The sequence below is a fragment of the Trichomycterus rosablanca genome, chromosome 18, assembly GCF_030014385.1.
Source record: "Trichomycterus rosablanca isolate fTriRos1 chromosome 18, fTriRos1.hap1, whole genome shotgun sequence".
Lineage (NCBI taxonomy): Eukaryota > Metazoa > Chordata > Actinopteri > Siluriformes > Trichomycteridae > Trichomycterus > Trichomycterus rosablanca.
Genome location: NC_086005.1, coordinates 22453546 through 22465614, shown reverse-complemented (window position 1 = coordinate 22465614; position 12069 = coordinate 22453546). Strand labels below are relative to the sequence as shown.

At 40.3% G+C, this 12069-nt stretch overlaps 1 protein-coding gene across 5 annotated transcripts in view; it reads right to left on the bottom strand.

Annotated features, from left to right (window-relative positions):
• psd3l (pleckstrin and Sec7 domain containing 3, like) overlaps positions 1 to 12069 on the bottom strand; it is a 130399-nt gene that overhangs the window by 7053 nt on the left and 111277 nt on the right. For all 5 annotated transcript variants that reach the window (XM_063014636.1, XM_063014641.1, XM_063014642.1 and 2 more), the window contains 5 exons: positions 11171 to 11355; positions 9283 to 9353; positions 3618 to 3775; positions 1777 to 1921; positions 1502 to 1645 (listed from right to left, as the gene is read on the bottom strand). In XM_063014636.1, coding sequence (XP_062870706.1) covers positions 1502 to 1645; positions 1777 to 1921; positions 3618 to 3775; positions 9283 to 9353; positions 11171 to 11355 — 703 coding nt within the window. The remainder of the gene's footprint in view (positions 1 to 1501; positions 1646 to 1776; positions 1922 to 3617; positions 3776 to 9282; positions 9354 to 11170; positions 11356 to 12069) is intronic.

Sequence of the window (12069 nt, the reverse complement as noted above, 5' to 3'; positions counted from 1 at the left end):
TGGCTGCATGGCAGAGCCAGAATTTGAACCCACAAACTTGTCCATGGTAATCCACAGCTTTACCCACTAGGCTACCACTGTCCCAACATAATATTGTATTATAAGTACATAAATAAAACATTTGCCTGGATGCTGCTGGGTATGGGGGCTTGATAACAGATCCATTTAAAAAGCATTGCTTCCCTGCACCTCTGTTATTATTAGTAACCAGTGCAGAGGCAACATAAACAGAACAAAAGATTTCTACGGGAAGATTCAATTAAAACAGCAAATCATTCAGCAAATGGTGTGTTAATCGTAGCTATCAGCACTGATTCAGTTCTAATGGATATTCAGCGGGGTTGAACAATTATGACAGAACGCATGCATCATGTGTACCGCCTGATAGAATGAAAATACTGTTACCACATCATTATGGCTGTAATGAATCTCAGTGACTTTGTTTAGTATTATAAAATCAGGGGTTCACAATTATTTAGCAATTTTTAGATCAGATATACAGCAATAAGACCCTAATTTTTGAACAGTGAGATATAAATTTGGATTTTGTCCCCCTTTTATTTTCCATCATATCCAGTTCCCACACACCCGATCACGTGTCTGATCTGTGGCTGCTTCTTAGAACTTGCTAGTGTTGTTGTTGCCACACAGAGCCATACTAACCTCGTTGTGGACCCCACACTCTCGCTGGCTTTTATATCAGTCCCGAAGAGTGCAATTCGCAGCGGAAAGAGCAGTGGGAAGTGACCCCGTCCAATCTTCCATCCCAAAAACAAGGCCAACTGTGTCTGTGTGGATGCACGAGCAGGTACTCGCAAGTTCGAACACTCCGCATTGGTGCATCAAGACTGATTGGCCAATCGAGCAACCCCAGATCCCTCCGATCTAGTCGTATCCAATTACCCGATTGCATTACGCTTCCTCTCTACTGATGATGATGTACACTGCTGACTGAGGAGAGCTGAGACTGACACACGTCCCCTTCGACACGTGTGAAGTAGCCGACTGCATCTTTTCACTCGCACGAGGCAAGTTCATATGCGGATCAGCTTTGTGTATGGAGAGACACACCCTGATCCTCATTATCCCTCGACTCTGTGCAGGCGCCATCAATCAGCCGGCAGAGGTTGTAATTGCATCAGTCATGAGGTCCCCTCCAGCACCCCACCCACGAACAACAGCAAATCGTTGTTCATGTGTGCTAGTGTGTCTTGCGCTGCGCCACCTGAGCGCCAGATTCGGAGAGTTTAGAATCCCAGTGCTGGTGGTCTTTTTTTATTACTGTTTACATTATTAACATCTGAAATTAATTTTATTTTAAGCAACTTTTTGCAATATATGACTTTTCATTATTTCATGAACTTAGACAAACAAAACATTGGATCTTAAACATTCATGTGTATAATTTTGCTTTTAATAAAAAAATTAAAACAATACTGCAGAATGAATGAATGTGTTCTGCCAGCACTAGTCATACTTAATCTAAGTGTAGCGCTCTCACCTCAAATTCTAGGTAGTGCTCTTTGAGGCGGTACTCGTCCACCTCCTTGGCTTTGACCTTCTTGTCGGGAGGGTAGGACCTGTGCTCGGATAGCTCGGTGATGACGTGCTTCAGCTTGGCCTCATGTGATTTCAGCTGCTCCTCCTGCAACATAACAGAACGTGGTAAGGGAACCTAAATTACTAAACTAGGCATGTGTAAAGGAAGGTTTTTTATTCGGACATTTTTACAGCAAGTAAAGTGAATTTAAATCAGAATCATGTTTATGAGAGTACCTGAGACATCCTGGTGGTGGTGGCTGGCAACAGCGGGCGGCTGAATTTCTTCTGGGATCCGATGGCAGCGGGAAAAGAGGGTGCAGAGAACATAGCCGCCACTGAGTTGAGGATTCTGATCCAGGACTCCATCTCCTCTGGGCTCCTGCAAGGAAACAGATGGGGATTTCTCAATGGCATGAGCAAAAGTACAAAGTATAGAGTTAAAAAGTCTAGTGTACACAGGTTCGTTTCAAAATGTCATTGTCATTTATTCATTGCCTGTTTTACCACCGCTTTATCCTATTCAGGGTCACGGTGGGTACGATTCACTGGGCGAAAGGTAGGAAACACCCCGGACAGGTCGCCAGTCCATCACCACACTCTCACACACAAACACACACCTAGGGTGATTGTAGCATCTCCAATTAACCTGACTGCATGTCTTTAAACTGTGAGAGGAAACCGGCGCTCCCAAAGGAACCCACACAGACATGGGGAGAGCATGCAACTCCACACAGAAAGTACCCTCCCCATAACGCACCTGAGAACCAACCTAGGACCTTCTTGCTGTGAGGTGACAGTGCTACCCATCGATGCCGCCCATCTTAATCAATAAATAAGTAAAACTGCAGCAAATATTTATAACTGATCTAGTCAACAGCTCTAAATTGACAGCTCTAAATCATTACAGGTGACTGAACCGTCGATGGCATTTCTGCCAGAACTGTAGTTTGATGGATTGCTTGCTGACAACAATATGACATATGTGCTAATCCTAATTTTTCTTTGGCTTTGATCTTTCTTCCATTTCAAAGTTCGTTTCATATAGCACTGTCCTGTTAAGTAATTTTAATCAGTTCTCTCTATAATGATCATTAGCGATGTTTCAGTTATTAAGGCACTAGACTAGTAATCAGAAGGTCCATGGCTCGAGCCCTAGTACAGCCAGGTTGCCAATATTGTGTGGATTGTACGTGATCATGCCTATTCCAGCTTTTCAATGGGCGCAAGGCACACAGTAACACCCTTGGACGGGGCGCCAGTCCATCGCAGGGCAGACACACATACAAACACCCATTTACCTATAGGGCAATTCGGTGTCTCCAGTTAACCTGACTGCATGTTTTTGGACTGTGGGAGGAAACCGGAGCTCCTGGAGAGAACATGCAAACTCTACACAGAAAGGACCCGGACCGCCCCGCCTGGGGATCAAACCCAGGACCTTCTTGCTGTGAGACGACAGTGCTACCCGCCAAACCACCGTTCCGCCCTGGATAAATGATGTAACTGTAATATAAGTGACAGTAAGTCTGTTTAATAGTTCTGACATGCTGTGTATTGTGTCTGTTAAAGCATACGTCAACATTTTGCAAAGCAGACTGAAAATGCTAATGTGGGCAAGACAAGGGATGAAAAACCTTTTTTTAATTCTCAAAGTCCCCATCACTGTTATGACTGATCACATGCATTATATGGATTGCACCTTTGTCGTTTGCTTGTGTCAGCAGAACACGCACACGGCAGGAACTTTGAGTCGTTTTAATAAAGTCACAGTCTGCACTTTTCTAATTAACACATTCAAAACGGTCTCAGAGGAACGCTCCTTATTGATCGTTCCCCGTATTTACTTTTCCATAAACACCGGAGCCAGCAGGTGAAGAAGGAAAAAAAGGCGACCGGGACAGAATAAGAGTGGAGATAAATGAGTTTCTGCTATGCCTGAACTCGAGCATGAAATTAGATTTCAGTTTCAGGGGGAGGTCTTGTTTTCTCCCCTCAGTCTCTATGGTGGAACTGCATATTATAACTGCATTCCGTCTAATAAACGTAGCATTTTCTGAAACCAGAGTGGTTCTTACTGGGCTTGAAAGAGGAAGACTCTCCAGTCGGCCATCTTAAGCTTCAGCACGTTGGGCTTCTTCTCGTAGTCGACGGCTTTTATAGCCATGGCGTGATGCACGCTGATGGCGTTCTTCAGGTCCTCCTCAGCCAGAGCTTTCTCAGGTTTGTATTCGCCCTGCAGGAGAACGAGAGACCATTTAACGTAGGCAGAAAGAAACGACTTTTAGCAAACTTTCCCTTTATTGCAGGCTGTAAGTCAGGGCTATTCAATTAAATCAGAGTGGTGGCCAGATTAGCTCCTAAATTTAATTATCTGAGCCAGTGGAGGTGTTGAGTTAGTGCTGAGGCTTGAGATGTCTTGTCAAGATATACACATTTGTCACTGCATTTATTGCAAACCTCACACACACTTACTTCACTGGACAATACAACCAAGTATGTTTATTTCTATTGGTAAAACATCTGGATTATTTATTTTTTTTATGTGATATTATGAACCTGCCTTGTATTTTACTTTCTCATAAAAATGAAATTACACTCATGCTTCACATCAATATCCCAAAATGGTCAAAGTGTTTACTATTGCTGTGTAACGATTTGGATTTAATGCAAAGTCAATGCAAACTCATAATTAGGGGTTACTATACCTGATTTGCACTGATTGGCACAGTTTTAATGCTTATTTGCTTGCTTATTTTTAATCAGTGCTTAAAACCGACACCTCTCGCTGCCAAGGCCACTTGCTTATCATGCAAATCATGTCTGTGTGGACACCCAATTGGCCAGTAATATTCATTATTCGATATCTGAACCCCGGATCTTAGCGGTAGTGGGGTAGTCTATTGTATTGAGACACCACTATTACTCGTCTAAAGTAACAAATGGACAGTCGGATGTGACCGTCAAAGAACATGCAAACTCCACACAGAAAGGACCCAGACTGCTCCACCTGGGAATCAAACCCAGGACCTTCTCACTGTGAGGTGACAATGCTACCCACCGAGCCACCGAATGCAAACACATTAACCCATTAAACAGCCTCTTTGGTCATTAGGGACGGTCAGCTAGTGGTGCTCAGAATCAAAACCAAACAGGGTAATGTTCAGTCATTATGCTGCCCACAATGCTCTAAATGTAGCCATCTGTAGCCAAGTCCAGTTTAAAGACATTCTTGTTTTCTTGTGCCTCTGTTTAGCACTGCACTTTATCTTGTTATTTCTTTGTTTTATTTTTTATGTATTATTTTATGTTTATTATTTTTATGTCTTTTATTTTTCCTTTAACTTTAAAACTGCTTTTGCAAATGCCTTTTTGAGCTGCTAGATCTCGGGGTGTCATAAGCTTTATTATTATATATTTTTTTTAATGCATTTTTCTCCCCATTTTTCCTCCCGATTTAGTGCATCCAATTTGTCTTCCGCTGTTGACAGACTCCGGATTTGCATCCAAGGAGAGCACGCCGCTGCCCACGCCTTCTTTGCACGTGTACAGCCCTCCTCTTCTCGTACGCGCTTCCTGCATGGGCGTCTCTCCTGCCAATCAGGGTCCTTACACAGTGTATGAAGACCCACCCACCAACCCACATATAGTCCGGTCCCACCCTGCAGATACGGTGGCCAATTAGTATCTGCTGCAGGCACTGCCAATTATGCCCACCAGATGGCGCCCAGTCGACCGGTGGCAACACTGAGCCTCGAACCCAGGAGTTCAGAAACTCGGTGCTGGTGCGTTAGCGGAATATCATGCTGCGCCACCTGGGCACCCTAAGCTTTATTATTTTAATTATGATTTTATTTTTATAGGTCTGTGTGAAGCACTTTAAATTGACAGTAAGTATGAAAGGTGCTCTACAAATAAACTTGCCTTGCCTTATGAATCAGGTACTAAAACAAAAACATGTTTCATCAGTTTGTGTCAGCCAAAAAAAAAAAAAAAAGGTATATGGACGACTCCGGAATCTCTCTATTTGATAAGATACGATGTCTTTATTGATCCTGATGGAGGAAATTCGTGTGTTACAGCAAACAGCCCGACTTGTTTCCTAGCAATGCACTCATGCCTATATCTGTCTAAAACATCAGAGGTATATAACTACACAAACAGTGAATCACACAGAGGAAAAACACACACAGCTGTGCCTTTTGATGGGGGGGGGGGGGGGGGGGGGGCTGAATCATTGGAACACATTGTATAATGCTGTGGTTTCAAAAATATGCCAACAGGTACAGACTGCAATTAAATAAAAGTCAAAGGAAAAGTAATTTTTTTTTTTCATTTTTTGCATTTTTCGTACTGTCCCAACTTTTTATCTTATTTTGGGTTGTATAATGTCATTTAGGTTAGTGGCGTGATGCTGGGTTGCCACAGTCGCATTTTTTGGTTTCAAAATTCTCCACACATTCTCTATCGAGGACAGATAAGGACTGCATTTTCCTTACTGCCCCAACCTTTTCTCATTTGGGGGTGTATACATAAGGCTAATTAACCGCTTTGTTCAGCACTTGGCTTAAGTGGTGCGATAAAACGTCATCAAAGTGTGCCTATGAGACGAATCTGCATCTGTGTAGAATAACCATCGAAATTCACTCTGAAAGCTCCACATGTATCTGTGTTTATCTGGATTTCCCTAATGTGACAATGTATTAAAAGAACGACACAGTAACACTAAACCTCTCTTAATAATTACTGCTCATAAGTTCTCTCCACTACTAAAATTTCTCACTCGTTTTAGTACAGTCAGCACAAAAGCTGTTGTGTCACTTCTCATGTGAATGCGCCTTTACTGAACGGAATACGATATTCCAAGATCAAGCATCTCCACGATTAAGAAGTACAAGGAAACAATAAAGAAGTAAAGGTAAAGTGCAGGTATTTTTATATTGTATATAACTGTTTTTCAATTACATCAGTGTTTACTTATATAAGATTTGTGTTACTTTTAGTGTATAAGTGTCAAAAACAAGCTCATTATTTTATATAAGCCTAAAATATATGCAGTTCTATTACACCACAGAACGCATTAACAGGTTTCCCATACATCCTTATAAGAAAAAATACCTTGAAACTCAACTCCACTCCCAGAACCAATTAATGTCGAGTTTTAAGGTACCACTGTATCAAGTTATGCTGTTCCTAGATTATTAATGCAAAAATACACAAATGAATGCAAATGCTTATGAATGAATAAATGAATGTCCAGCCTTTAAAATGAGCATTCCTGTAGCCATAATAAAAACTAGCGTGATCATCTGCACAACTGTTCATCAGAAGCACCAAAAACTCATTGCTAGGAAACAGACAGTGTTGGTGTCTGCATTTCCATTAGGGCTGGCTGTGAAGACGACAGTACTCTCAGCTAATGGATGAGGGGAAAAGGAAAAGCCAATTTTCTAAATTTATTTCGATGTATGTCATTATGTGCAATTAGCTTATTGACGAATGCTAACCTAAAACTGACTCGCTATATTGTGCTCTGTTTGTCTCCAGCAAAATGATGACTACATGCCAATAGTGAAATTGATCAATTAATTTTGCACATTACTAAACTGTGGAAAACAAACTTCTGTTTGCAGTTTATTAAGCAAAAATAGAGAAGACTATTCTGTGCATGTATAGAAAGTATATGTTAATACTTATGTAGTTATGTAGTTATAGATCTTGCGTTGTGCATAGACGCACAGTCAAACTGGAACTGAAACGGGTCTTCCAACAGAAAACTTTTACAAAACCAATTATAAAAATGATGTTATACACCTGTTAACGATGAGTGTGGCTAAAAACACCTAAACTCTATTAGGAGATGTCCGAATTCTCTTAAACATGGTGTATTTCGTGCAAATGTACATGCTGGATTCTCTCATGTCTTGATCTGATATGATCCAGGATTTACTTTTTGCTCACAAACGAAAGTGTTGGCTGAGTGAGAAATGTTAAATAAATTAAATCTGGACGATGTTTTGATGGTTCATTTGCTGTGCATTCATCTTAAATCACACATTTCATTGGCTGTCTTACCCAGTAATGTATCACTTCTCATTTACACATACAAGAATGTTGGGTTTTGGTAGTAACTAAGTCCTGATAGTAAATTGGCATCTTATTTTAGACAGGATTTTGACAGGTAATTCAAAACAACCAGATTGGGAGGAAAATTGGGGAAAAAATATACTTGATTTTACACCTACAGTAACGTTCCAGAGCTTTTGGATAAACATGGTACTCCAAAGCAGCAGATAGACAGGCAGATGCAGAGGATTTCAGGCATGTTGGGAACATGAATATTTTTTCCCATTGAGTTCAGGGGGAAGTGTGCATGTTTAATTTAATTATGTATAATAATTTTTTGGCATTTAGCAGACTCTTTTATCCAAAGCAACTTACAATTGTGACTGTATACATTGCAAGCAATTGAGTGTTAAGGGCCTTGCTGAAGGGCCCAACAGTGGCAACCTGGCAGATGTGGGGCTTGAACCAGCGACCTTCCAATTACTAGTCCTGTACCTTAACCGCTGAGCTACCTCTACCCTCATAGAAGTAACATTTGCAAAATCTTAGTTCGGACAACACTGCCAAATATAGATAATTGAAGATAGTCAATCAAAAGAAAATGTAATTAATAAGTCCTTAATAGAGAATGTGTAGAGAATTTTGAAACCATAAAATGTGACCATGGCAACCCAGCACCATGCCACTAACTAAATAACATTATACAACCCCAACAAGAAAGCTTGGACACCATTGCTTTAACCATTAACCAGGTTTGGTCCTATACACTAGGTCATTTAACAATAAATAAAAAGTCAGTAACAATTATGCCACTATTACTGATATTACTATTCTAATGCTACATAAACACTTCTGTCTTCTAGGCAAACACTGCACTTTAACACATCAGACCATCATTCACCAGCTAAAGCTTTTAATTTGAAATCTTGGGTTTTAATGCATCTTGGTGTTAAGAGCTTATAAAAGTGCTCAGTCGGCATAATAGCATTTTAAGCGTTGAGGAATGCTGGCAAAGTACAACTTGTGCTTGGTGTTTATCTTCCTAATTTGACAACTGACAAAAATGTTAACCCCAAAACTCAATATAAACAAACCCTGAAACAAAATCATTGCACTGTGTTTGTGCACATTTATAATAGAAATGAATCCCATCGCTGTACTCCATCACATACAGTCTGAGAAATGCCCAACACAATAAAGCCACGTCCTAATCAACCGTGTTCGGTTTTCGGCTAATGGTCTTGTGTTTTCGGTTTTCTTTTTTACGTGAACATCAAGCAGATGAATGCACCTCATACTCTGTGTAAATGTTTTTGTCTGTGGAGAAAGCGGCGCTCTTGTCTAGCTGTTTATGGGTAAATGGTTGTTCATGGAAAGCGAGCACGAACGCTCATTATTCTAAAAGCATCCATCATTGCAAATAAACATGACAAATGTAACATGTAGGTCCGCATGCATATTCGATGAAGCGGTAAGCACTGCGGAGACATCTTTTACATGAGTACCACAATCAGCACTCTTAACGCCGGGTGTATTAATTATGTACAGAGTTCAATGGGCTATTGAAGACCAAATGATGAATTAAATTACAGAAAAATGTACTTGGAGTCATTTAAAAAGAAATATTGCGAGCTCGTTTACTCACAGTAATAACGTAAACAGAAATCAGACTGATACCTTTTGTAAATAGAGGACCATTCCTTTGAGAACAGCAAAAAATGTCTTCCAGCCTCGCTTCCCTCTCGGTGCTGGAACAGACAAACAAAAGACATTTAATAAAGTTTGTATTTTTTTTTTTTTGGGATCAAATTCTAAATACATTATTCATTGTACATATTTCGGTTTTCAAAAAAAAGGGACACTTGACACTTACTCAGTACCATGTACTGGCCAACACTACATTTGTCTCTAGTCTTGTCTCCCTCAATTACTTTAGATTAGATGTCTTTTGTATTTTTTGTAGGTCTTTGTTTTTATTGTACTGCTTTTATCTGCACTGTGTATATTGTATTATTCTATTATTATGTGTTGCACCCTGGTCCTGAAGGAACGTTGTTTTGTTTAATATATACTTGTATATAGCTGAAATTAGTATAGCATGTGCAGACTACAAAAGCCGAATCCTGGACATTTTCAGTGATTTAAAAAATCCCGGCCAGACACATTTTCAGCACTGTAAAGACACCTTAATAAGAATAATCAACAAGGACTTACTCACATAGCACATATACATTTCACCAAAAGGAAGAGCTGTAGTGTTTTACAAGAGTAATTTTTTGGAACACAGTCACGATGCAGCAAAAATCTGTGACAGTTTCAGTTTTGGTCCTCGTTGCCGCTAGCCCTCTTTTGACCGTTTAGATCACGGTCCAATAAGTCTTGCTGTTTTTAACCTGGCTGTAATAGAGGTCCAGAAATCTCATGAATGAAAGTGACCTCGCTGGCACAGTATTTCTGGCACTGGATGAGACTGAAAGGATTTTCTGTACTTGCAGGGAACCTTAAGCAGATCTGGAAAGTCCAATCAGTTCTAATATATAATTTGTGACTGTTACTATTGGAGATTAATTCCTAATATTAAATGCATTTGGGGCAGGACTCAAGAAAGATGCTATAAATGTGCAACACTGCCAGATAAAACTGGCGAGATAAAGCAAACGTACCACCTGTTTGTCTGATCTTCCCATAAAGCATTTCAATACCTTGTGACTGATGTGTAATTATAGGCTACAGCAATAAATCAGATGTCATGGTGTGAAATGAGCAGTTTGAAAGTTCTTGATCTACAGAGGGGGCAAGTGGGGGCCTGGTCTCCTTTTAGCAGGTAGGTATGGGTGAGTTTGGTGTGTCCTATATGCTACTCATGTTGACTTACCTGGATACGTTCCAGACAGGGCTTTTGGGGATTAAGGTTGATATCATGGTTCAATGTTGATTTTTTTTTTTAAATGCATTTTCTCCCCATTTAGCGCAGTCAATTTGTCTTCTGATGAGGGATACCCAATTGCATCCAAGGAGAGCACGTCGCTGCTGGGAGGTGCACTTGTCAGTCAGGGTGCTCTCAGTGATGGTCCCAAGTCCAGATAAAAATAGGAAGGTTGTGTCAGGAAGGACATCCGAAATAAAAACCATGGCAAGTCTGATATACGGACCAGATCCAGATGTGGATTTTGGCAACCCCTAAACAAGGCAGCAGCTATATAATCATTCAGCAGATTAAATGTTATTATGTTAAATGTAACGAGGAGAACCGAATCACAACATGCCCCTCTGACATGTGTCCAATCAACGTGTCCAATCTGTGTGTGGGAAGATAATGCTGGCAAGTGTGTCAGAGGGGGCGTGTGGTAATCAGACTCTCCATGCTCAGATCAAGGGTTGTGCAAGCGGCAGAGGATGATCTGGGTTTGAAAATGAGATAAAAGGAGATGAAGGGGGAACATTTCAAGGACATATTACGGCTTTTATCATATTACTTAATATATTTCACAGATAAGGAGACCTTGAGCAGAAAGAGTGCAATGTTGCTGAATTCAGTGCATTAGGATGAAAAGGAAAGTCTTACTTTTCTTGCCGTCCATGTCAGCATGGATTTTGCGGGTCAGAAAGCCTGTTTTGTAAACAGCAGCATTAGGATCATGAGCGATGTCCAGGAATGGGTTGCTGCTACTGCTGATTCTGCTGATGCCCTTCGTGTGGGCGTTGTCATTCGCTAGTTCAGACAGTGATTTCTTCAGCTCATCGCCATCTCTGAAAAATAAACACAGAAGGATGTAAACACTAATCTTTAACTACTGGTTCTTGTATTCCTTGCTTTATCTTTATCTAGACAGTTAATAATGACATTGGCTTGGTGGGTAGCACTGTCACCTGACAGTGTGGGTTTCCTCCGGTTGCAGCCAGGTTAATTGAATATACTAAAACTCCCCCCTACATATGTGTGTGTGCCCTGTGATGAACTGAATCTAAAAAAACAACACCACAAAACTCCAAGTGCAGAAACAGAAGACCCTGAGAGATAATAAATTATCAACACTGAACAGCAACTGGCAGCAGTTACAATGGATGAGTACTCCTCTGTCTGGAGGAGAAAGAATGGAGTCAAAAACCAACATGATTATTGTTCGTCTAGACCTAAAGTTAATAACAATTGAATAAATAAAATAATAATAATAAAAAAAGTCCAAATCTGTTATGTGATCCATTTCCAATTTTGTGAATGCGCCCTTAGTCAGCTTGGTATAATTAAGATTGGAACTCTGACTTACTATGACATACAAAAAATGAGTTGTGTTTGCTTAATTAAAAAATAAATCACTACTTCTGCAATAAACTATTCTATAAGCCTGACACATTACAGTGCAGAAGCGCTTATACATCAGAGGAAAATGAGAGCTGTCTGCTCTGAAATGCATGCAATTAATGTAGTTCTGGTATTAAAAGAAAAAAACTAACGCAATTAGT